Source organism: Hyperolius riggenbachi, chromosome 7, assembly GCF_040937935.1.
Source record: "Hyperolius riggenbachi isolate aHypRig1 chromosome 7, aHypRig1.pri, whole genome shotgun sequence".
Lineage (NCBI taxonomy): Eukaryota > Metazoa > Chordata > Amphibia > Anura > Hyperoliidae > Hyperolius > Hyperolius riggenbachi.
The window spans coordinates 46,419,241-46,446,733 of record NC_090652.1 but is presented as its reverse complement, the minus strand read 5'-3'; the positions used below and the strand labels follow the sequence as shown (position 1 = coordinate 46,446,733).

General features: G+C 45.3%; 1 protein-coding gene across 4 annotated transcripts in view; it reads left to right on the top strand.

Annotated features, from left to right (window-relative positions):
- The window catches only part of LOC137524292 (RING finger protein 112-like), a 368,236-nt gene that overhangs the window by 312,767 nt on the left and 27,976 nt on the right, over nucleotides 1–27,493 (top strand). For all 4 annotated transcript variants that reach the window (XM_068243990.1, XM_068243989.1, XM_068243993.1 and 1 more), the window contains one exon: nucleotides 1,953–2,006. In XM_068243990.1, the coding sequence (XP_068100091.1) occupies nucleotides 1,953–2,006 (54 nt within the window). The remainder of the gene's footprint in view (nucleotides 1–1,952; nucleotides 2,007–27,493) is intronic.

Sequence of the window (27,493 nt, the reverse complement as noted above, 5' to 3'; positions counted from 1 at the left end):
CCCAGGTGTGCAGGGGGGCCGCGAGACCCCCAGAACATATCATCCCAGGTAGTAAGGGATCTGTGTACCAAGTTTCGTTCAAATCGGTCAAGCTGTTTTCGCGTGATCACGGCACATACACACACACACACACACATACACACACACATACACACACACATACACACACACATACACACACACATACACACACACATACATACATACATACGATTTTATATATATAGATATATATATTTATTGAACCATTACTTTTCTTGGGGGTGGGGCTGCTCCCTAGCTCCCCATCTGTATGCACTCCACTATCTTCTTCATCTTCATCTTGAGCCACAAGTGCTATTTAAGGCGCCTGCAGTGGTGGCGCATGACCTTGCCCACTGCAATGCATGCCGAGCTGTACTGTGGACCACATCTCTGCATTGCAGTGGCTGGGGAAGCATGCTATCACCATGGTTGCTTCAAATTATGACACCTGTGGATCTGGATAGAGAAGATGTTGCAGCATATACAGACGGCCCCCAAAGCTAAGTAATGCTTGCCATTTCCTATATGGACTACACTGCTTATGAACCTCTCTTGGGGGTGGAATGTATCATATATTTTATAAAATCAGGGATGAGGTTCCTTTGACGCGAACCTGTGGGGACAAAAAAAAGAAAAGTTAGATACTTACCAGAGTAGTGGGAATCCTCTGAATGGTCCAGAGGCTTCTCACATCCTCCTCCACCCTACCGCTGCTGGCCAGGACCCTCTTATTCGTGACTGTGCTCCTGTCCATGTACAAACGTGGCTGCACTGCGCAGGCTCAAGTTCCGTCCACACCTGTGCAATAGCACAAAGCCACTTGTGCATGAAGGAACCCTAGATCGCAGCGCTGTACAATATACAGTATATTGTAGGGATTTTTTGTTAAAATTAGCCAGCCAGTTTTGATCGCTGGCTGGCAGGCTGATCTCTGTGGGCCACTGTGTTTACTGCAGGGAACGCGCGCTCACGAGATGATGCCATATGGTGGCACGGAAGAGCAAACAGAGCCACTCTCCCACCGCCATATGGCATTAGGTGGTTGGGAGGGGGTTAAAGCACACAACAGTGTACTTTGATATGGACTTGAGCAGCCTTGCAGTCCCCCATCCTGCTCAGCATCCAGGCACCGCCAGTTCCAAAAATGACTCCGCCTTCTTCTTCCTATCAGCCTGTGCAAGGATCTGAAATTCTGTGTTTGTGCATTTAGAAGTATCGGTTTCTCATGGCTGCAAATTTCCTGTTAGAAGTGGCATCTATACATATGTAGCCGCGGTTATATGGAGAGGAAGATGGGGGGGGGAGGGGGAGGAGGAGAACGATAGACTCTTCTGTCCTCTCATCTGCTATTTACATCCAGCTCTCCACAGCAAGCCAATTTCTTTCACTCATGCACCGCCGTCATGTGGTAGGTGCGTCAGTCTCTCATGAGTACACTGTTCTGTGGTGAATGACCTACACTTAGATTGTTGGAAAACAAAAAAAATAGGAAAAATATAAAAATTGGAAATTGGCGGAAATCGGAATTTCCTGGTAATCGGAAATGGGCAAGGGTAGAGTTGGCTGATGGTGTAATGGTTAAGGGCTCTGCCTCTGACACAGGAGACCAGGGTTCGAATCTCGGCTCTGCCTGTTCAGTAAGCCAGCACTAATTCAGTAGGAGACCTTTGGCAAGTCTCCCTTACACTGCTACTGCCAATAGAGCTCGCCCTAGTGGCTGCTGCTCTGCTCTGGTGCTTTGAGTCCGCAAGGAGAAAAGCGCAATATAAATGTTATTTGTCTTGTCTTGTCTAGATCTCTTGGCGTTTCAAAGGCCGGTGACACTACAAAACCTCCCTCTAACTCTGCAAAATATAATCTATAGCCGGGTGTTCTTTTCTATCAATTTTGTTCAGTAATATTAATTTTAGTTCGTTTTTTTCTTCCAGGATTTCTTTGACGTGACACAGATGCTGCTTGATGGTTTTGAAATTGAAATGGCGGTAATTATTATTATTATTATTTTGATTCATACTGTAATGACAATGGAAAACTCTTCTAGCAAAATACGCTCTTGGAAACCAGAATAGGAATACAAAGCAGTTCTGGCACAGAATCTGCATAAGCCCACATCCACTGTATGCTTATGAGCTTTGTTAACCACTTCCAGATCGCATAATGCAAGAGTGTGGTGGGACAGCAGCTCACTTGTTCCTCCACAACGTACATGTGCGTCATTTCAAGCAGACATGTTGTTATTTAACATCCAGTGTTTACAAATTAGCTGCTCTGCCATCAGCTGACACAGGGGAGATATCAAATTACATCTTGTGATTGGTCACAGATGAGGGGGAATTAGACAGGCTAAACTAATACACGGTGCAATTCTACATGTTTTCCTTCTGTCCCGTGCAAGAGTTCTGGTCCACTTTATTAAATACCTTATTAAATACCTTCCTCCCTAGATCCAAGTATTCATGTAAATTAGGTATATTATGTAGAAGGTAGTGTTAATCAAATAAAGCATTTGATAATAACTATATTTTCATGAAAGCAGCAGTGGTATTTCCCACTGCATCATCTTTTATTAAAATAACTAGCTGATACTACGGCATTGCCCAGGTATGTATTTGGCTGCTGTTGGCTCTGCCCGCTTTTTCTAACCCTAACACACAAATACTCAATGACTACGTTTTTCAAGATTCAAGCACTTTATTGTCATTGTGTAACACAACAAAATTATGTTTGTGAGCTTTGGGGTCCTTGAAATCAATAATTTGTATTTTCCCATTGAAATGAAACAAATCTGATTGGATGTTTGTGGCCCTGCCAGGGCCGGTTTAAGCAACAATGGGGCCCCAGGGCAAAATAAACCTGGGGGGCCCCCCCAACATATACCCCGGAACAAAAATCGGCATTAGGGGACCTTTTTTGCAGCTGGTATAGTCAGGGTGTGAAGTCCCAATCGGTCGGATTCTGGCTATCCCAGCCTGCATGGGGGACAAGGGGTTAAAAAAGTTTCAGGAGGGGGGACCCCACATAATTTTTAAAAAAAAAAATTCCCACACTCTAAACATAAAAAAAAAATTGGGAAAATAGGAAAAATGCCAGGGATCTTCATACAGCCATATTGCGGCTGTATAGCGATCCCTGGCCAAAGCGCTGCGGCTGCGTATAGACCCCCTGGAAACCCCATCAGGAAATTTATTGCGCTTTCGTTTGATGCATGTAAAATTACACTACCGTTAGGTTTGCTACTAAAAGTGACATTTACCGCATTTAAAAGTATACTTTTTTCCTTCGAAACTTTAAAATCGATTTTCTCAAAAACTGTAAGGTCTTTCTGAAAAATTGTTTTTTCCTCTTATTCCTAATGATCTCCTTAACATATCCTGCAAATTTAGGGTTTCTAGCATTTAAAGTGGATTTGCTATTAACCATTAAAGTCGGCAGGTTTTTAAATGTGTATTTTTTTTCCTTTGAAACTTTAAAATCGATTTTCTCAAAAACTATAAGGCCGATTTGAAAAAAAAATGTTTTCCTCTTGTAGCCACTGGGGGCCCCTACAAGCTCTGGGGCCCTGGGGCAGCTGCCTCCTTTGCCTCTATGGTAGCGCCGGCCCTGGGCCCTGCACACTTTGTGAATTTGAACCCCATTCCCCAATGACCAACTGTACCAGGTTTGAGGCTTATGCCATTAACAGTGTAAGAATGGCAGCAATTTAACCACTTTAGCCTCCAGGACATAGCTCCTACATCCAAATATGCATGCTGGACGTAGGAGCTACGTCCATGAAAAAAACGAGCCGTCGGAGTTTGCAGAGCCAGAACCGCCCGTTAGCCCAGAGATCAATGACTGGGAATGCAGTTCCCATTCATTGATCTAAGTCCCTTAGAACGATCGCTGGCTTCTATGGAGAATCTGCGTTTGTTCTGTTACACATCCCCTCGTCACTTCCTGTAAGTACAATTACAGGAAGCCCAAAAAAAAATTGACTGTGGCCATCTTGTGGCCAAATAGTAAAACTACATCTACATACATTTTTATTAAAATGAATAGACATTTTTACATTTAAAATTAACTGTTTACCTCCCACACACCCAAAAATATTTAAATACAATTTTTAATTAGAAAAAAATTACAATTAAAAAAACATAAATAGTTACATAAGGGTCTGAACTTTTTTAATATGCATGTCAAGAGGTTATATTACTAATATGTTTTAAATTATAAGCTTGTAAATAGTGATTGATGCAAAACTGAAAAAATGCACCTTTATTTCCAAATAAAATATTGGCACCATACAATGTGATAGGGACATAATTTAAATGGTGTAATAACCAGGACAAATGGGCAAATAAAATGTGGGTTTTAATTATGGTAGCATGTATTATTTTAAAGCTATAACGGCTGAAAACTGAAAAATCATGATTTTTTTTCCATTTTTCTCTTAATATTCCTATTAAAATGCATTTAGAATAAAATATTTCTTAGCAAAATGTACCACCCAATAAAGCCTGATTGGTGGTGGAAAAAACTGCCATTAATAGTGTAAGAATGGTTGCAGTTTATATTTTCCCATGTAAAAAAATAGTTGTTGTCTCTGCCCACTTTTTCTAACCTTGACATACAGTCACTCAATGACCAAGTTTTTGAGCTTTGGGGTCCTTGGTGTTAATAATTTGTATATTTCCATAAAAATTAAACAAATATTGCTGTTTGTGGCTCCGCCCCTTTCCAGAATTTGAACCCCAGTCACCCAATGACCAACTGTAGCAGGTTTGAGGCATCTGCTATTAACAGTGTAAGAATGTCAGCAATTTAAATATTCCCCTTGACAATCAACAGGTGAATTTTGATTGGTTGTTGTAGACTCCACCCACTTCCCTGAATATTAATCTCAGTCACCCAGTGACCAACTGTGCAAATTTTGAGATCCCTGTCATTAACAGTGTAAGAATGGATGCTGTTTATATTTTCCCAGTAAACTTTTTTTGGCTCCGCCCACTTTTTGTAATCTTGATACACAGTCACTCAATGACCAAGTTTGTGAGCTTTTGGGTTCCTGGCATCAAACGTGTGAATTGAAGCAGTTTATCCACCAAGGTAATCTGACTGACTGTTTATGGCTCTGCACCTTTAGTGAATTTAAACTCCAGTCACCCAATGACCGACTGTAGCAAGTTTGAAGCCTCTGCCATTTATAGTGTAAGAATAGCAGCTTTTTAAATTTTCCTCTTGAAAATCAATAGGTGAATTTTGATTGGCTGTTGTAGGCTCCACCCACTTTCCTAGAGTAGTAACCCCAGTCATCCAGTGACCAAGTGTGCCAAGTTTGAGAACCCTGTGATATACAGTTTAAGAATGGCTGCAGTTTACTGTTTCCCATTGAAAATGAATGGCTGAAATTTGATTGGCATTTTTATGCTCTGCTCAATTTTCCTGGATTTGTAACCTCAGTCATCAAGTGACCAACTGTGCCATGTGTGGGGACTCTGGCTTGATTACTATGAGAATGGCCGCCTTTTACATTTTTCTATTGACATGAATGGGTGAAATCTGATTGGCTGTTTGTAGCTCCGCCCAGGTGTGCAGGGGGACACGAGACCCCCAGAACATATCATCCCAGGTAGTAAGGGATCTGTATACCAAGTTTCGGTGAAATTGGTGAAGGCCTTTTCGAGTGATTGCGGCACATACACACACACACATACATAAACACATACATCCAAATATACTGTATATAGACAGTCTTTCATTTGGAAACTCCAAGAGTCATCTAAATTCCATCTTTTCTGCTAGCGCCACCATGCACTCACTGGCATCAATGGCAGAGTAGCTGAGCAACAGCAGAGTTCATAGAGGTCAGGTCACAATTGCAACATGCCCCTGAAGGGTTCTGTCACCTTCACACCACATGCCTAGAGTTAATAATCCCCCCTTTTTTCCCCCTAAATGCATAAAATGCAGATTGGGCACCAGAGGTACTGGTGGAGTCAAGTTCTTGTCCTGCTTCTAAGTACCTCCTTCTGCCCTTGTGGAGTCTTCAGTCTCAGCTTCCCTCATCAATAGTGATCATGTAACCCACCAACATAGGATATTCATTTACACATGTTAAAAGGAAACCGTAAACTTGCACTAAATGGGAGAGATCAGGAGGTAAGGCTGGCTGTCCACAGCAGGAGAGTTAAGGGGCTACTATCTGCTTCCTAAAACATGCAAGCAGAGGTGCCAGCAGAGATTTAACCACTTCACGACCAAAAGAATTTTCACATATCCGTACTGCTCCAGTGTGACTGGGAGCTGGAAAATCTGAGGAAATCCACTTGCTGGCCAAGCAGCAGTAATCAGGCGTTGCTGCTCACATTGAAGACTTGCTGCAGGTTTCTATTGGGAGTGATAACACAGGGTTACTGCTGCTTGGCCAGCAGGTGAAGTTTCTCAGCTTTTCCACCTCCCAGTCTGACACTGACTGCTCCCATTCATTTCCAATAACTTTATTACTACTAATCACACCTAAATCAGAATCAGAATCAGAATCATTTTATTTCGCCAAGCATGACTGGGTCAAGCCCGGAAATGGGTTTGGCACAATGAAGCGGTACATAGAAAGGCAGGAAAAAACATTAGAATAACAGTAATACCTCATCCTCAAATATAGACATACACAATATACAATCGACATCAGATATACATATAGCTCAGTATTCATCTTTCAAAAGACACACTGCAGAAGTCTACCGCTTCCTATGCAGGTGGTAGGGCACTGATCGAGGGTGGTAGAATGTTAAGGGAGTTCAGGAGGCTAACGGCCATCGGGAAGAAAGATTTCTTGTGTCTGGTGGTCTTGGTGGGGATGGCCCGGAGTCTCCGACCCAGTGGGAGTGAGATGAAAAAACAGTGGCCTGGGTGAGAGAGGTCACTTGCGATCCTCAGTGCCCTGGCTCGCAGTCTTGTGTCATACAGGTGGTCAAGTGGGGGCAGGGGTCTCCCAATTATCCTCTCCGCCGACCTAACGATCCTCTGTAATTTGTGCTGTCGCTGGCGGTGGCTCCCACATACCAGACCAAGATGGCGGAGCAGAGGATCGATTCAATGGTGGCGGTGTAAAAGCATGTAAGAATCTCCTGCGCCATGCCGAACTTCCGCAGTTGGCGGAGGAAGAAGAGTCTCTGCTGGGCTTTACGTTGGGTTGACGTGATGTTGACCCTCCAACTGAGATCGCTGGAGATGGTGGTGCCCAACAGGCGAGCGCAGGGCACTCTAGCCACCTCGGTGCCATCGATGTAGATGGGAGGTGGGGTAGGAGCCGACTTCCTAAAGTCAATTATAAGTTCGACGGTTTTGGCCGTGTTGAGCACCAGGCTGTTCTCCTTGCACCAGTGGCATAGTCTTTCCACCTGCTGCTGGTAATCCTGGATGTTGTCCTTGGTGACAAGGCCGACAATGGTGGTGTCATCCGCAAATTTTATGACTTTGACAGAGTCTACCGTGGATCTGCAATCATTGGTGTAAAGGGAGAAGAGCAGCGGGGACAGGACGCAGCCCTGGGGTGCCCCTGTGTTGGTTATCACTTCTTGTGAGTAGATGTCCCCCAGCCTGACAACTTGGGATCTGTTAGAGAGAAAGTCAATGATCCATAGACGTAGGGTGAAGTGGACCCCAAGTGTGGCCAGAACATTCTGGAGGGTGCGTGGTCATATAGTGTTAAATGCCGAGCTGAAGTCTAATAGCAGTACTCTGGCATACGCATCCTTCCTGTCTAAATGGTTGTAGATGTATTCCAGACAGATGTTTAGGGCATCATCAGTGGACCTATTTGCCCTGTAGGCGAACTGGAGTGGGTCTAGTAGGGGCAGGGTGGATAGCTTGAGGGTGGATAAGACCACTCTCTCTAGGGACTTCATGATTACGGACGTCAGGGCCACAGGTCTGTAGTTGTTGAGGTCGGAGATGCCTTGTTTCTTAGGAACAGGAATGATGGTGGACCTCTTGAAGCACGCAGGGACTCTGCCCTCTGTCAGTGACCTGCTGAAGATGTCAGAGAGGATGGGGGCAAGTTGCTCCGAACAGGTTTTGAGACAGGACGGGGACACGCCATCAGGTCCCAGGGCTTTCCTGGCATTTAGCGTGGACAGGAGGTGCCGAACGTCTGCCTCCCTCACTTCCAGGGAGAGTGAGTCCTCACTTGGGTTGCAGTGCACGGAGGCAGGGGGGGGGGAGGAGGTGGTGAGTGCCCCCCAGGCTCAGCCTGCCTTTCAAACCTGTAGTAGAATTTGCTTAGTTCTTCAGCTAATTCAGGGCTGGGTGTAGCATGTTGCGGGGGAGGCTTGTAGTTGGTGGCAGCCTTAAGCCCTTGCCATACAGCTCGTGAATTGTTTGAGCGCAGGTTCTGCTTCATCCTTTCAGCAAACTCCTTTTTTGCGTCTCTCAGCTCTCGCTTCAGAGTGTTCCTCACCTTCCTGGTTTCCCGCCTTGTGAGCCGCCTCCTTACGTTTCCGCAGTAGCCGTAGCTTGTTGGAGAACCACGGTTTGTTGTTCGGGTAGACCTTGAAAGATTTGGTTGGGACGCACGAGGCCTCACAGAAGCTGATGTATGAGGTGACGTTGTCCGCCCACTCGTCCAGGTCTGGAGATGCCAGGGACTCCCAGTCCGTGCAATCAAAGTAGGCTTTAAGGTGGAGCTTGGCCTCGCTGGACCATACCTCGGAGGACTTTACGACCGGTTTTGCCGATTCCAGGAGCCTCCTGTAGGTGGGGATGAGATGAACAAGGCAGTGGTCAGAGGAGCCAAGTGCCGCCCCAGGGATAGCCTTGTAGGCATTCTTCAGTGGCGTGAAGCAATGATCGAGGGTGTTCAGGCCTCTGGTAGGGCAAGCAACATGCTGATGGTAGCGTGGCAGCTCTTGTCGAAGGTTTGCCCTGTTGAAATCCCCCATGACTATGAACAGTGAGTCTGGGAGGGATATTTCCCACTGCGAGATGGAGTCGCTGAGGGTATTCAGGGCAGATTTGGCATCAGCATCAGGGGGAATATACACTCCGACAAGGACATAGGAGGAGAACTCCCGTGGTGAGTATGCTGGCCTGCAGTTGACAAGTAGAAGTTCTAGGTCTGGGGAGCATATCCTGTCAAGTACTGGTGGGGTGGGGCACCATGAGGAGCTGACGTAGAAGCAGATGCCACCGCCTATTTTCTTCCCAAAGAGGGAAGGGTCACGGTCTCCCCGTATGAGGCTGAAGCCTGGAAGGTGTAGAGCGTTCTCCGGGATGTTCTCATGTAGCCAGGTCTCCGTGAAGCAGAGTACTGGGGTGTTCCTCCCGAGCTCCCACCTGCCGCAGAGGAGACGTAGTTCGTCCAGTTTGTTAGGGAGAGAGCGGAAATTTGCCAGGAGTACCGAGGGGATGGCTGACCTCAAGCCCCTCTTCTTGAGTCTCACGCGGGCCCCAGCTCGACAGCCCCTTCATCGCCAGCCTGCATCGGGCCAAGGAGCGGAGTCCAGTACTTGCTGTATGTAGTTTTGGACCTGGTTTGACACTGACTGCTCCCATTCATTTCCAATAACCTTTTTACTACTAATCACACCTAAATGATTTATATATTGTTTTTATCAGGACAAATTTGGCTTTAGTGTGTGTATTGCCAATGCATTTTAAAGGGAAAAGAAAGGGAAAAACAGAAAAACATACTATTTCTCCATTTATATCCATTATAACATTACAATAAACAGTGTGTAACGATCGTTGTAACACAGAGAGGGTCTGATTACCGGTGATCTGCAGTATAACCGAGAATGCAGATATATTCCCGATTATTGATGATCTGCAGTATCACCGATAATCAGATATATCTCTAACCTCTGGACACCTGAGAGAGAAGTGAGTGTTTGGTGTAACAGTAACACGTTGAGGGCTGTACCTCTGGAATAGGTACAGCAGCAGTAAGGAATACTGCACAGGAGGATGTTCCTTCCACTAGCCTAGATTCTCCCGGGGGAGGAGCTAGGCAGGACGTGGGAAGGACAGAGCGTAAGTGACACCAGTGAGAGGGTGTCACTAACAGTTCTGGGAACTGCCTCTAACAGTAAGGCCAGTTCTCGAGGTCGGGCAAGCCAGGTCGTTAACACACAGACAGATAAGGTACAGAATCAGGAGACAGATACGGAATCCAATAACAGGCAGGGTTTGGCAACGGAGTATCAGAGTAACGAGGTACAGAATCAGTAGGCAGATACAGAGTCCAGGAACGAGCAGAGTTTGGCAACAGGATATCAGAAATAGCAAGGTACAGAATCAGAGTTCAGGAGGAATAGTCAGGCAGGCAGAAGGTCATAACAAATAATACAGTTCAATATTCCTAACGCTAAGGTGTGAGCTCCGTGATCATCAACACCTTTGGAAACTATGCTAGAACACAGATACTGACAAGGTCTGAGTGCTACCACGTAGTGATCGCAACGCCAGACACCAGAGAAATGACCAGCACCCAGTATATATACTATAGCGCTCTCCAGCGCCACCCCTAAGTGCTGGACCAATGAAAGGTGGTGGAATTGTCAGCTGACCAGCTTGGTCAGCTGACCTTCTTCTGGCTGTCATATAAGCTCTGCCTCTCAGCGCGCGTCATTCTGAACCTGTGTGGACTATGAGTCCCAGCTGCACCAGACATGTTTTGCAAAGTATCTGCTGAGCTGGACGCGGGAGCCGCCGCACCGCTCTCCATGCAAGCGGCGGCTTCCCCGCGTTCACTCTCCCCGTCAGTAACACAGTCATGCGCGTAATCTGCCGCATCCAATGCGGACTCCACCGCTCTGCCCATGCGGCATGCGGCGGTTTCTCCGCGTTGTGCTGCCATGTTGGACACGGAAACAGCCGCCTTACTCTGAGTACTTGCGGCGGCTTTTCCGCGTTTCCTCACAGTATCCCCCCCTGAGGAGTGGACTCCGGACAGCTCCTACCAGGCTTCTCAGGATGCAACGCGTGGAACTCCCTTCTTAATTTGTCAGCATGCATGCGACACTCAGGTACCCATGTTCTCTCCTCAATGCCATACCCTTTCCAGTGAACCAGATATTGTACTGAGTTCTGTACTATACGTGAGTCTAAAATCTTCTCTACTTCGTACTCAGGTTGGTCATCCACCATCACAGGAGAAGGAGGAGTGGGACCCACATGGACAGCTGGTTTAAGCAGGGATACATGAAAAGATCTTACGCCACGCATGCTGGCAGGAAGATCGATGGCATAAGTAACATTGTTGATCTTTCTAGTTACTGGAAACGGACCCACAAACCTGGGGCCCAACTTGGCTGAGGGCTGTTTCAGGGTCAAGTGACGTGTGGACACCCAGACTAAGTCTCCTGGCTGAAACTTCCACTCTAAGGAACGTCTTTTGTCAGCTTGACCTTTCTGACTTTGAAACGCCTTCTCCAAATTATTTTTCACGATCCACCATACGTCCTTAAATGACTTTTGCCAGGCCTCCAGAGCTGGAAACGGAGTGGAGGCGACTGGCAATGGGGAGAATTTGGGCAGCTTCCCAGTAACTATCTGAAATGGACAGAATCCCGAGGAAGAACTTTTCAAATTATTGTGCGCAAATTCTGCGAAGGGCAAAAACTTGACCCAATCATTTTGCGCTTCTGCAACGTAACACCTTAAAAACTGTTCCAATGATTGGTTGAGTCTCTCAGTCTGACCATTGGTCTGTGGGTGGTAGCCCGATGAAAATGACAGTTCCATGCCCATTAGGTGACAAAATGCCCTCCAAAATCTCGAAACAAATTGGACTCCCCGATCTGACACTATGTTTTCCGGAATGCCATGCAATCGGAAAACGTGGATGATGAACAAATCGGCCAACTCCTGGGCCAAGGGGAGTCCTTTCAAGGGCACAAAATGGGCCATTTTACTAAAGCGGTCGACTACCACCCAAATGACCGACATGCCCTCAGACCTGGGAAGCTCACCCACAAAATCCATGGACAAGTGGGTCCAAGGCTCACTCGGGGTGGGCAAGGGCTGCAACGTTCCCACAGGTGCCAGCCGGGAGGGCTTACTTTTCGCATACACCGCACACTCTCTAACATACTCCTTGCAATCTGTTGCCAGAGAAGGCCACCAAGCGCACCTGGCAACAAGATCCTGTGTTCTGGAGGCCCCCGGGTGTCCCGCATTTTTGTGTGAATGGAACATTTGTAAGATCTGAAGACGGAATGGCAGTGGTATAAACATAACCCCTTCAGGCTTCCCCTCCGGGACGTCCTGCTGAAAGGGCCCTAACGTCTCCGTCCAGTCTTTCCATGTCTCAGTTGTTGCTAGTACCAGTCTTTGTGGGACAATGGTCTATGGGGTAGAGGGCTGTGCTGTCTCCGGCTCAAAGCATCTGGACAGGGCATCTGCGTTAATGTTCTTGCTACCTGGAGTGTACGTAATTATAAATCTGAACCTCGAGAAGAACAATGACCATCGAGCCTGACGGGGGCTTAATCTCTTAGCTCCCTTGATGTATTCCAAATTTTTGTGATCAGTGTAAACTGTAATCGTATGTTCTGCTCCTTCCAACCAATGACGCCATTCTTCAAAGGCCAACTTGATGGCCAGGAGCTCCCTGTTGCCTATGTCGTAGTTTCTCTCTGCCGGAGAGAACCTACGAGAAAAATAGGCACATGGGTGTAATATACCCTGCAACCCTGACTGCTGAGACAGCACAGCCCCTACCCCGACCTCCGAGGCGTCCACCTCAACAATAAAGGGGTAGGAAGTGTCAACGTGTCTTAGGATGGGTGCAGAGCAAAACAAGTCTTTTAACGTCGAGAATGCCTGCACAGCTTCTGGAGACCAGTGGGTAGTATCTGCCCCTTTTTTAGTGAGACTAGTGAGGGGTGCAATGACAGTGGAGTACCCCTTTATGAACCTTCTATAGTAATTGGCAAAGCCTAAAAATCTCTGAAGAGATTTTAACCCCACAGGTTGAGGCCATTCCAGCACAGCAGAGACCTTGGCAGGGTCCATAGACAGGCCCGAGGTGGAAATTATGTACCCTAAAAAGGCGACAGATGTTACCTCGAAGATGCATTTCTCCAATTTAGCGTAAAGCATGTTTTGTCTTAGTTTGTCCAATACAAATTTGACGTGTGACCTGTGCTCAGAGAGGTTGTTTGAGAAAATAAGTATATCATCCAGGTATACTAACACAAATTTGCCCAACACTTCCCTGAATACCTCATTAATTAATTCCTGGAAGACGGCCGGGGCGTTACACAGCCCGAAGGGCATCACCAAGTACTCGTAATGCCCGTCGGGCGTGTTAAAGGCCGTCTTCCATTCATCGCCCTTTCTAATCCGCACCAGGTTGTATGCACCCCGTAAATCTAATTTCGAAAAGATCTTAGCGTTGGTAACTTGTGTAAACAGGTCATCTATCAGGGGCAAAGGGTAGCGATTCTTCACTGTGATTTTATTCAGACCCCGGTAATCTATGCGTGGCCGCAGGCCTCCGTCTTTTTTCTTAACAAAAAAGAACCCTGCGCCAGCGGGCGACCGAGAGGGGCGAATGAACCCCTTGACTAAATTCTCACGAATGTATTCCTGCATGGCCACTTTCTCTGGCCCAGACAAGTTGTAGAGATGACCCCTTGGGGGCATACAACCAGATCGGAGATCGATGGGGCAATCAAACGGGCGATGTGGAGGTAACTTATCAGCAGCCTTGGGACAGAACACATCAGAATACTCGGAATATTGTACTGGTACCCCCTCCAGATGAATCCTGGTCTGGCCCAATGTCACCTTCCCTAAACACTGCTGGAAACAATGAGTTGACAAGCTAGTTAACTGCCCAGTGGTCCAATTGATCTGTGGGGAGTGAAGGTGCAACCATGGCATGCCAAGGATGACTGTGGAGGTGGTCATGTGTAATACAAAAAACTGTAATTTCTCCTTATGTAGCACCCCTATAGTGACTTCCACCTCTGGTTCTGAGACAGCGGATGATTACTTTGCAGGGGGGAATCATCTACTGCCGTAGCCTGAATGGGTGGTTTTACCGGGGTGAGCGGAATACCCAATCTCTTTGCAAATTCGAAATCCATAAAATTCGCTGCAGAGCCTGAATCAACAAAGGCCTCAGAATCCTCGGTTTTATTTTCCCATGTAACAGTGCAGGGAAGAAGTAACCGTTTATCATCTAGGGGTAAAAGTCGTGCACCTAGGGTGTTACCCCCTACAACTCCTAGGCGGTAGCGTTTCCCGACTTATTAGGACAATTCCGTACTCTATGACCCCCCTCTGCGCAGTAAAGACACAGCTGCTCAGACATCCTATGTCTTCGCTCCACTTGAGATATTTTCGACCGACCAATTTGCATTGGTTCGGGTGGAGGCGAGACGGAATGAGGTGGAGTCACTGGAGGCGAGACAGGAGGGGGTGGAGTTACTGGAGGCGCAGCGTAGGACACCACTCTTACATGACTACTACCCCGGGTCTGTTTCTGATAGCGCAGCCTGCGGTCGACTCGAATGGCCGATGAAATGGCCTCATCGACTGTTTTAGGTTCAGGCAGACTTAACATGAGATTTGAGACCTCATCTGACAACCCCGATAAGAAACAATCTAAGAGGGCATAAGTGTCCCACCTGGCTGAAACTGACCACCTCCCAAATTCTGCCGCGTAATCCTCAACCGGACCCTTGCCTTGACGCAAAAGCTTGAGCTTCCGCTCAGAAGTCGCAGCAAGGTCTGGGTCGTCGTAAATTACTGCTATAGCTTTAAAAAATGTGTCCACTGAAGTGAGGGCTAAGTCTCCGGTGGGCAAACTGTACGCCCACGTCTGAGAATCGCCTGATAACAAAGTCTTAATAAATGTGACCCTTTGGGCCACCGTTACAGAAGATCGGAGTCTCAACTCAAAATAAGATAACACTCTACTTCTAAAATTTCGGAAGTCAGATCTGTGACCAGAAAATTTCTCAGGTACAGGCAAACGTATGTCAGAGCTAGGAGGGGATCGCACCTCATCCACTGCCGTCTGGAGGATTTGTAAGGAACCAGACAAGGCGTCAATCATAGTTTTTTTTTTTTGTAACACTGTTTTTTATTGCATCGTTCAACATAGGAGTTACATGGCAATATAAAAGTGAGCAAATAAACAGATTTACAGATATATGCATTTCCATTTTGTTTGGTTTGTTTTTCCTCCATTTTAACATAATCAAGTGTTGAAGATAACTTTTAGGAGTCCAACTTAGTGGCAAATGAGGGCCACACCTAGGAGTAAATATAGAGTCTAATCAGTTTGTAGCCAGCTTCTTCAGATTGTTGGAATGGAGATTGAGCTTCAAGTGAGTCCTTCGAAAGAGGAGGAAATTAATGTTCTAATCGTGCGTTGTGTCTGGATTAACCCAGGTGAGTATAACTAAGAGAAAGGAGTATAAAAAATAGAAACCAAATGATCCTAAAGAGGGGAGATCGGTGATGGGTCACGGTGTTCAGGTAGTTTGCTTCTATTTATGTCAGTTAGTGAGCAGAAGGTGTGAAAGGGTCTCGAGCATTCATTTATTTCTTACAAAAAACAGGAGGCAATTAAGACCATTCTACCTCATTGAGGGTTTAAGTAGGTCCCGTTCCATTGATTGTACTTTTTTGTTAAATGAGGTTTGTGAATCAGGGGGGTAAATTGTCAGGGGAGAAATGCACCCAGGGATCCCATATCCTATGAAAATTAGTTTCTGTGTCCCTTAGGGAGGCAGTTAGTTGTTCCTTGGATTTGGTCCAGTTTATTTTGATTTTAATTTCAGGGATGGTGGGTGGGGCTATTTTTTTCCATGCAGATGTAATCGAGAGCCTGGTAGCAGTTAAAATATGAGAGATTAAACGCATAGTGATTTTGGGTACTTTCGGTATAGGTTTACCTAGGAGCATAAGCAGTGGATCCAAAGGAACTGAGACTCTTGTGACTTGAGTAATCAGATTCTGTACTTCTTTCCATAGAGGTGTTATCAAGGGGCAGGACCATAGAATATGTTCTAATGAACCTTTATAACCACATCCCCTCCAGCAGCTATCCGGGGTATTGGGATATATTCGAGATAATACTTCTGGGGTTAGGTACCAATGAAATAAAATCTTGTAGATATTTTCTTTTATTTGGGTGCACATGGAGGTATGGCGTGCATTCTCCCATATATCAGTCCAGTCCTCCAAGCCGATATTTATAGAAAGAGCCTTTTCCCATTTATCCATGTATAAGTGTGAGGGAGAGAGTTTTCCAGATTTAGTCTGGAGGAGGACATATATCTGAGAGATAAGACCTCTCTGGTGTCCTGCATGAAGGCATATTCTTTCAAAAGGTGTAGAGGAGGAGAGTGAAGGGGCTTTTTTTATATATTGTTGAAGAAAGTGCATTATTTGATTAAGTTCCATACTAATTTGAGGGGTAAGGAGGATTTTTTCTCCTATCTTAGACCTAGAGATTAATTTCCCGCTAGCAAAATCAGTCCAATTATTCAAGTTGAAATATCCATGGTTAAACCATCTAGACATAAAGGGTTTTGAGAGTCCCGGAGGAAAGGAAGGGTTACCCAATATAGGGAACAGTGGGGAGGGCGAAGATCTCAGGTTGGCTAAGGACATAACCGATCTCCATATTCAAATAGTGAATGAGATAGTAGGGAGAAGGTTGGCCTGAGGACTTTTAGGAGGGGTGTCTGACCATATAAATGAGGCCAGGGATAATGGGAGGACGCTAGTGGCTTCAATTAGGCCCCATTTAGAAAAAACCCTAAAGGTGGACCACTCTGTCAGCTGTCTAAGGTGAGAAGCCTGATAATAAGCTTTTAAATTTGGGAGTCCCAGGCCTCCTTGTTCTCTCAGAGAAATGAGGACAGTTTTAGATACTCTGGGTTTTTTGTGGTTCCAAACAAATTTTGAAAATTCAGACTGTAACCTAGACAGCTGAGATGAGGGGACTTGAACTGGGAGGGTTTCGAAAAGATAGAGTAAGCGGGGTAGTATGTTCATTTTCAATGAGTATATTCTTCCAATCCAAGATATTTTATATGCGGTCCATTTGTGGAGGTCTTGAAGGATTTTCTGGATGAGTGATGGGAAATTATGTTTATAAATTGTGGAGTAAGATGGGGTGAGGTTAATTCCTAGGTATTTTAAGGTTTGGGACATCTATAGGGAAAAGCTAGCTTTAATGATTCTAGTAGGTGGGGAGGGAAATTTATTGGAAGGGCTTCAGTTTTATCCTTATTAAGTTTAAAACCAGAGAGGAGTTCATACTCGTTTATTGTATTGTGAAGGGCGGGAAGTGAGATCAAGGGATTCATGATGGATAGTAATATGTCATCCGCAAAAAGCGATATTTTGTATTCGGATTTTCCTTGGGGTATTCCTTTAATGTCAGGATTAAGCCTTATGGCTGATGCTAAGGGTTCTATGCTAATGGCAAATAAAAGGGGAGATAGAGGGCACCCTTGCCTAGTACCATTTTGTATTTTGAATGATTGAGGGGAATTAGAGGGTAACTTTACTGTTGAGGAGGGGGAGGAGTATAAGAATTGGAGCATTGTGATGAATGGGCCTTCGAAGCCTTGGTGTTTAAGAACATGGAATAAGAATGGCCAGGATAGTCTATCGAAGGCCTTCTCTGCGTCCAAACTGAGGAGCAGAGAAGGCTTCCGACTTCCATTCATAATGGAAATGAGGTCAATTGCTCTCCTGGTATTGTCACCAGCCTGTCTCCCTAAGATGAACCCCACCTGATCATTATCGATTAATTGTGGCAAGATGGGGTTTAAGCGGTTAGATAGAGTTTTTGTTATAATTTTAAGGTCTGAATTTAAGAGGGAGATGGGTCTGTAACTTTGGGGGAGTTGGGGATCATTACCCTCTTTAGGGATTACTGTTAAAAGGGAGTTTAGCATGGAAGAGGGGGGAGTCTCCCCTTGCATGATTTTATTAGCTAAGGTGCAGAGATGGGGTAGCAGGATGTCTTTAAATGTTTTATAATAAGAGTATGGGAGTCCATCTGGGCCGGGGGATTTAGAGGAAGGTAGTTGTTTGAGAACTTCTGCAAGTTCTGTAATGGTAATAGGAGAATTAAGTGATGTGCGGTGAATTTCTGTGAGTTTCGGTAGGTTAAGGGATGAGAGGAAGGTGTCCACTTTATTTAAATATGTAGGGTTTTTGGACTGGTCAGGGAGGTTGTATAGTTGCTCATAGTAAGTGGAAATGATTTGGGAACTTTTTTGGGGATCATAGTGCGTGGTACCATCTATATCTTTCATTGAGTATATTATTTGTTGCGAGCTTTTAGGATTCAGTTTCCGAGCTAAGATGGTATGGGGTTTATTGCCCCTTTCAAAGAAAAGCTGCCTGGTCCATCTAAGGCTTTTCTCAAGATTAATAGTCTGGAGAGAGCGTATGTTTTGTTTGATCTGTTGCATAGCTTGGAAATGATCTTGCGTGGGATTAGTTTTGTATTTTGTTTGAGCTTGGGATAGAGCTGCTTGGAGGGATATTAGCTTTTGGGATGAGGACTTTTTACGCCTAGAACTCTCAGCTATGAAATGTCCCCTTATAAAAGCTTTGTGCGCTTCCCATAGGATACCATATGATGAAACCGAGTCCTTATTATGCAGAAAGAATGACCGCAATTCTTCAGTAATCTCAGGTAGTAGATTTTTATCTTTTAACAGTGTTTCATTTAGTCTCCAGTTCATGGGCTTATAAGGTGTGTGCATCCAATCTAAATTCAGGGTGACACTCTGATGGTCAGACCAAGCCGTTGGTATGATCTCTGATTGTAGAAGGGAGGGAAGTAGATTAGAATTTGAGAAGAAGTAGTCTAGACGTGAGTGCGATGCGTGTGGTGGGGAGAAGAAAGTATATTCTTTTTGTGTAGGATTACAAACCCTCCAGAGATCTATTAATCTATATTTTCTCATTAACGCCCTGAAGTTACGAGAATTACGGTCATGCGTGGAGTTTATGATAGCTCTGTGGGAAACACTTCTATCCATAGTGGAGGAGAAGGCTAGGTTAAAGTCACCTCCTATAAGGAGGGTATCAGTTAACGCTTTATGTAACTTAATGAGGAAGGAAGATAAGAATGAGACCTGTTGCGTATTGGGTGTATACACATTTGCCAAGGTGATGGGTTTTCCCGCCAGAGATCCCCTTAAAATGATATAATGACCTTTAGGATCACATATTGTCTTTGTTACCTGTAGGGGAAGGTTTTTTTTGCACAGGATAGCCACTCCCGCTCGTTTGGTAGTGCTTGAGGCTAGATAAATCTCTGAGTATAATTTGTCTCCTAATCTGATTGTATCAGACGAGCGGAAGTGGGTCTCCTGTAACATAGCAATATCGACATCCAATCTTTTAAGATCTCTTAACAGGGAGAACCTTTTTTGGGGGGAGTTGAGACCCTTTGTATTTAAAGTGATAAGCTTAACCATTGTCCAACATATAGGGACTGGGATTTGATAAAACTAAAGCTGAACACCGTGACTCAAAGGGGAAAGAACCATGAAACCTAAGAGGGAAGAAAATGGTTAACAAAAACATAAACATTACCATCCAAAACCATAGATAGCCACTGCACAACCTGTGGCCGCAGATATGGACAACCCAAAGTGGTTGTCTGGATGAGGAAACCCCGGGGGTACCTGGGACCCGGAGGAGACAGGTAGGCCCGGGTGTAAACCTCTGAGGGCGGATGCTGGAGCACCAGGACCGCTGTCCAGGATCCCATAACCCGTATTACGTAAGGCAGCTAAAAGCCGGGTATAGTAGAAATATTACAGATATAGTAATAGACAATTGACACATCAATGAGTGTACCCCTCAGGTAAACTACTAGTTAAATGAATATTCTCGTGGGGCTGAGAATTCTGTGCCATATATTGTAGAATAAGGATACATTTTGTGTCCTGGTTAAGCACAATAAAAAGGACAATAAAAAGGATAACTTCAGAAGATTAGCTTGGGAGAGCTTCCATGGATTCCGAGTCCTGGTTGTAAGTGAGGCTGCGAATCGGGGCCTTGGTCCACTCTGATATGTGGCGCACCTTCCTAGGAGGGGAGAGCGCCATAGGAGAGCGGAGATTTTGGGAGGAATTCGGTGGTGGGGGTCTTAGACCCATCTGTTTGAGAAAGAGAGGGGCATCATCTGGATCTGTAAGTGAGAAAGTCATTCCATTTCTTATGACAATAAGACGGAAGGGGAAACCCCATTTGTAGGGAATGTTAGAGTCCCTTAGGAGCTGCGTGATGGGTTTAAGGGCCCTACGTTTAGCCAGCGTTATAAGCGAAAGATCGTTGAAGACTTGTATGTCATCTCCTTTATAAGAGTTTGAGGGTGTTTTGCGTAGTGCACCTAAGATGGCTTCTTTAGCTTCGTAGTAATGCAGTCTGATGATTATGTCCTTTGGCCCCCTGGAGGTAGCTTGTTTGTCACTTAGAGACCTATGAGCCCTGTCCATTCGCCATAGTTCGTTTGGTATGTCTGGAGCGATCGTTTTGAAAAAGTCAGTGAGATGGGCCTTAATTTGGTCCGGGGTCACCGATTTAGAGATCCCCTTTATTCTGAGGTTTTGTCTCCTCTCCCTATTTTCCAGGTCCTCGTGAGCAGTGCGTAAGGATTTACAGTCAGATTGGGAGAGCTGTTGCTCTTCTTCAAGATCTGCTTGTTTCTGCGCCATAGCCTCATATTTATCCTCCAGTGTGTTAACTCTGTTCCCCAGACCTGTAATGTCAGCCTTTAGCTCTTTCACTGCTGAAAGCACGAGCTGCTGTAAGGAGTCATGCAGAGTTTGATAGTGTCTGTCCAGTGCAGCTTCTAGAGCTGCGTTTGTGACTGGGGCTGTGTCAGAGTTTGCCTGGGCCTGCTTACCCGGAGGATCAGTGTTCTCTGCCTGATCGGCGCCATCTTGGTTGCCTGGGGGGCGGACATACCGATCCATCGTGCCCTTCTGTGCCGCTGTTTTAGGATGCGGTTTCGGGGGCATCTGCTGCAGGAGAGTCTCCGCTTTCAGAGTGGTAGGTGCCGCGCTCGGGAGGCTTTGGGAAGCTTGGTGCGGCTTAGCGGACAGTGAGGCGGGCTGGAGCTCCTGGATCAAGCGGCCATTCCGGAAGCGCCGCGCATGCGCCCTCCGTCAATCATAGTTTTGTGACTACCCAGCACTTGGTTGATGTCGTCCACCGAAGTGGCAAGTGCGCCCAGACGGTCAGTGTGTGCGTCCATTTGCATTTTGGTCTGGCGTTCTGTAACGATCGGTGTAACACAGAGAGGGTCTGATTACCGGTGATCTGCAGTATCACCGAGAATCAGATATATCTCTAACCTCTGGACACCTGAGAGAGAAGTGAGTGTTTGGTGTAACAGTAACACGTTGAGGGCTGTACCTCTGGAATAGGTACAGCAGCAGTAAGGAATACTGCACAGGAGGATGTTCCTTCCACTAGCCTAGATTCTCCCGGGGGAGGAGCTAGGCAGGACGTGGGAAGGACAGAGCGTGAGTGACACCAGTGAGAGGGTGTCACTAACAGTTCTGGGAACTGCCTCTAACAGTAAGGCCAGTTCTCGAGGTCGGGCAAGCCAGGTCGTTAACACACAGACAGATAAGGTACAGAATCAGGAGACAGATACGGAATCCAATAACAGGCAGGGTTTGGCAACGGAATATCAGAGTAACGAGGTACAGAATCAGTAGGCAGATACAGAGTCCAGGAACGAGCAGAGTTTGGCAACAGGATATCAGAAATAGCAAGGTACAGAATCAGAGTTCAGGAGGAATAGTCAGGCAGGCAGAAGGTCATAACAAATAATACAGTTCAATATTCCTAACGCTAAGGTGTGAGCTCCGTGATCATCAACACCTTTGGAAACTATGCTAGAACACAGATACTGACAAGGTCTGAGTGCTACCACGTAGTGATCGCAACGCCAGACACCAGAGAAATGACCAGCACCCAGTATATATACTATAGCTCTCTCCAGCGCCACCCCTAAGTGCTGGACCAATGAAAGGTGGTGGAATTGTCAGCTGACCAGCTTGGTCAGCTGACCTTCTTCTGGCTGTCATATAAGCTCTGCCTCTCAGCGCGCGCACGCGTCATTCTGAACCTGTGTGGACTATGAGTCCCAGCTGCACCAGACATGTTTTGCAAAGTATCTGCTGAGCTGGACGCGGGAGCCGCCGCACCGCTCTCCATGCAAGCGGCGGCTTCCCCGCATTCACTCTCCCCGTCAGTAACACAGTCATGCGCGCAATCTGCCACATCCAATGCGGACTCCACCGCTCTGCCCATGTGGCATGCGGCGGTTTCTCCGCGTTGTGCTGCCATGTTGGACGCGGAAACAGCCGCCTCTCTCTGAGTACTTGCGGCGGCTTTTCCGCGTTTCCTCACACAGTGCTAAGTGTTAAGCCCACAAATGTATTTGCTTATTCATCCTGGATATAACAATGATTAGCTTATGTTCCTAGCACAATGTATGGTGACAATATTGTATTTGGAAATAAAGGTGGTTTTTTTTTTCAGTTTTTGCTTTCTCATTGTACACTATTGATGATTATAAGACCTTATCTGCAAAAATAATAGTAATATACCTTCATGGCATACATATTTTAATAACCACTTAAAGACCACCTCCAGCCAAAAAAAGTTCTGAATGGCATTGCATACATGTAGTCTAGGCACTGTGTACAGATAGATGAATATATGTATATATATATATAAGTTGTCTGTCCACAGTTGTCTAACACACCTTCTCATTCAAAGAGTTTTATTTTCATGACTATGAACATTGTAGATTCACACTGAAGGCTTCCAAACTATGAATTAACACATGTGGAAGTATAGTATATAACCAAAAAGTGTGAAACAACTGAAAATATGTCATATTCTAGGTTCTTCAAAGTAGCCACCTTTTGCTTTGATTACTGCTTTGCACACTCTTGGCATTCTCTTGATGAGCTTCAAGAGGTAGTCACCTGAAATAGTCTTCCAACAGTCTTGAAGGAGTTCCCAGAGATGCTTAGCACTTGTTGGCCCTTTTGCTTTCACTCTGCAGTCCAGCTCACCCCAAACCATCTCGATTGGGTTCAGGTCTGGTGACTGTGGAGGCCAGGTCATCTGGCGCAGCCCCCCATCCCTCTCCTTCCTGGTCAAACAGCCCTTACACAGCCTGGAGGTGTGTTTGGGGTCATTGTCCTGTTGAAAAATAAATGATGGTCCAACCAAACGCAAACCGGATGGAATAGCATGGCGCTACAAGATTCTGTGGTAGCCTGTGAGAGAACGCGGAAAGGCCGCCGCGTGTACTGACAGCAAGGCGGCAGATTCCGCGTTCAACGCGGTGGTTTGCACGCGGAGGTGTGCGTCTGGTACCATGGCAGAACGCGGAAAAAAGCCGCCGCTTGTACTGACAGCATGGCGGCTGGGTCCGCGTCTAGCACAACGGTTAGCACGCAGCAGTGTGCGTCTGGTGTGGCTGAGTCTGTTAGTTCACACAGGCTTAGGAATACGCGCGCGCGCTGAGAGGCAGAACTTTTAGGACGGGCAAGGGGGGATCAGCTGACCAAGCCGATCAGCTGACCCCGGAGTCAGAAACTATTGGTTGATCACTTAGGGGTGGCGCCAGAGAGCACTACTCTATATATAGTTATGGCTGGCCAGTCACAAGTTGTATATATAAATATATATATATATATATATATATATATATATATATATATATATATATATATATATATATATATATATATACAGGATCTTCTAAAAAAATTAGCATATTGTGATAAAGTTCATTATTTTCTGTAATGTACTGATAAACATTAGACTTTCATATAATTTAGATTCAAATACACACAACTAAAGTAGTTCAAGCCTTTTATTGTTTTAATATTGATGATTTTGGCATACAGCTCATGAAAACCCAAATTTCCTATCTCAAAAAATTAGCATATTTCATCTGACCAATAGAAGAAAAGTGTTTTTAAAACCAAAAAAGTCAACCTTCAAATAATTATGTTCAGTTATGCACTAAATACTTGGTCGGGAATGCTTTTGCAGAAATGACTGCTTCAATGCGGCGTGGCATGGAGGCAATCAGCCCATGGCACTGCTCAGGTGTTATGGAGGCCCAGGATGCTTCGATAGTGGCCTTAAGCTCATCCAGAGTGTTGGGTCTTGCGTCTCTTAACTTTCTCTTCACAATATCCCACAGATTCTCTATGGGGTTCAGGTCAGGAGAGTTGGCAGGCCAATTGAGCACAGTAATACCATGGTCAGTAAACCATTTACCAGTGGTTTTGGCACTGTGAGGAGGTGCCAGGTTGTGCTGAAAAATGAAATCTTCATCTCCATAAAGCTTTTCAGCAGATGGAAGCATGAACCCACTTTTGAACCAGAAACAGAGGCAGAAGCGCCTGACCTGGGCTACAGAGAAGCAGCACTGGACTGTTGCTCAGTGGTCCAAAGTACTTTTTTTCGGATGAAAGCAACTTTTGCATGTCATTCGCAAATCAAGGTGCCAAAGTCTGGAGGAAGACTGGGGAGAGGGAAATGCCAAAATGCCTGAAGTCCAGTGTCAAGTACCCACAATCAGGGATGGTCTGGGGTGCCATGTCAGCTGCTGGTGTTGGTCCACTGTGTTTTATCAAGGGCAGGGTCAATGCAGCTACCTATGAGGAGATTTTGGAGCACTTCATGCTTCCATCTGCTGAAAAGCTTTATGGAGATGAAGATTTCATTTTTCAGCACGACCTGGCACCTGCTCACAGTGCCAAAACCACTGGTAAATGGTTTACTGACCATGGTATTACTGTGTTCAATTGGCCTGCCAATTCTCCTGACCTGAACCCCATAGAGAATCTGTGGGATATTGTGAAGAGAAAGTTGAGAGACGCAAGACCCAACACTCTGGATGAGCTTAAGGCCGCTATGGAAGCATCCTGGGCCTCCATAACACCTGAGCAGTACCACAGGCTGATTGCCTCCATGCCACGCCGCATTGAAGCAGTCATTTCTGCAAAAGGATTCCCGACCAAGTATTGAGTGCATAACTGAACATAATTATTTGAAGGTTGACTTTTTTTTTGTTTTAAAAGCACTTTTCTTTTATTGGTCGGATGAAATATGCTAATTTTTTGAGATAGGAATTTTGGGTTTTCATGAGCTGTATGCCAAAATCATCAATATTAAAACAATAAAAGGCTTGAACTACTTCAGTTGTGTGTATTTGAATATAAAATATATGAAAGTCTAATGTTTATCAGTACATTACAGAAAATAATGAACTTTATCACAATTTGCTAATTTTTTGAGAAGATCCTGTATATATATATATATATAGTGTGTGTTTGCATCCGGTACATTATATTGGATAGAACAGACTCACATTTATATTTGTAAGTAGCACTTCCTTATTCCTCCTAAAGCTGAAAGCATTGTGCCCCCCTCTTCCGCCTGGTTCCCTCCCCTGCCCCTCCCTCCCCTGCGGTCTGCCTGCCTGGATCAAATTACTTTTCTTCACAAACTGTAGTACAGAGAAAATACAGGAAAACTGCTGCAGCCTGTCTTATCTTATGTCTGTCTGCTATAATTCTTATTTCAGATGTCTGTCTCCCTAGATTAGATCACATGGACATGAAGGGTGGAGTTTTGAAATCAATCCCCCCTTCCTTTGCACCTATGGCTTGTAAAGAAGAAAAAATGCCCCACGCCCAGTTTCACACTGGGGGCGGGGATTTCAAGACTGTATGTGGAATACGTACCCTGGGGATGAGAACATCACACTTTATCATGTGTGAGTTTATATATTTCTTGGCAACTTAATAGGTTTAGAGCAAACTGTAATTTTTAATTTAGGTACTCGTTAGGGCCCGTTTCCACTAGCGCCGCACGCGTCAGCGAGACGCGTGGTGGCACTGAGCGGGTGTGCGGGATCGCGGGCGAATCCCAGAAGCCGTGCTATGCACGGCTATGGGATTCACAGCCTCCATAGCGAATTCTGCGGCCAGTACCGGCCGAATCGCTAGCGAAAGCGATTCGGCCGGCGGCGCCATTATCCCCTATGGCAGAGTTTCCCTGTGCGATTCCTGTGTGGAAACTCTGCGGATCCGGAGCGGTTTCCGCTCCAGTGGAAATGGGCCCTTAAGGACCACGGGCTTAAAACCCACTAGTGACCAGGCCATTATTTGCTAATTAGGCCACTCGCTGCAGGGCCATACAATTCAGCATCACAAGTGATCTCCACTCCCCCCCCCCCTTTTTTTCTCTCCACCAACAGAGCTTTCTGTTGGTGGTGTCTGATCCATGCTGATGTGTTTATTTATTTATTTTTTATTTGGGTTTTTTTAATAATAAATTCTTATATTTTTTTTAAATTTATTTTATAATTACCTCGCTCTCCCTCTCCCTGCTAGCTAATGACAGCTATCGGCTGTCATAGGCATCAGCCTATGACAGCGGATTGCCTATGTGCCTCTGGAGGGGACAGCCGAGTAACACAGCTGTTCCCAGTACAGCGCTGCATTAGATTGCAGCGCTATACAGTGTTAATAGATGTCTATTTCAACGTCTAACCGTCTCCGAACAGCGATCGCTTGCAAAACACGCCCTAGGACTTTTTCTGCTGATCGGCGTTAGGTGGTCCAGTTGGCGTGGAGCGGTCTTTTAGTTAAAAGCGAAGTTCTTAAGGTAACAATATATGTTGTCTCTTTCATATTCTATCACTTTGTTTTCATTTTACAAGTCTTTTATTTTGGTACAGAATATGCAAAAATGTAATTGCCTTTGGTTCAGTTTTTGACTAAAAAGAATACGCAAGACATGGGCCTCAACCCTAAAACTTTCTAAACTCTATTCTACTACTTATCTACTACTTAAAATGTTACCACATATGTCTCCTGTAGTTTTGCTAAAACTTGATCATAATTTTGAAAATGACTTTTTTATGTTGGAGTGAGTTTGTCCCTACTTATTTTTTATGTGATGTGTGTCCAAGCTTTAAAGGACCTCTGTCGCAAAAAGGGAGTGTCTTTATAAAGAATAAAGGCTATGCTGAGAATCCCCTATGGAGATGGACTAGCCCAAAATCTGTCGGCAATGTCAGATTTCTACTACTTACTGTAAATGGCAGAAACATAGGAGAGAAGTAATTTATGGCTCATTTTACTGTGGAAGAAACATACTTTTATTTGTATGTGTTTTAAATTTTAGGATTTTTGCAACAGTTCCTCTTTAAGACCCACCAAAATGTATTCTACAACTCTTTCTTAAAATGATAGCACATGTGCCCCATTTAGCAACAAACTGGTGGTGCACCCTCCACAAATACACTGGACATTTATAAGCGTCCAGTTGTCATTAAGTGGTTAAACAACTTAAAAGCATTACAAAATGAGAGGTAGTGGTGGACTTACCCCTCCAGAAACTATGCCATCAGTGACAGTTTAGCAATCAAAAAAGTTTA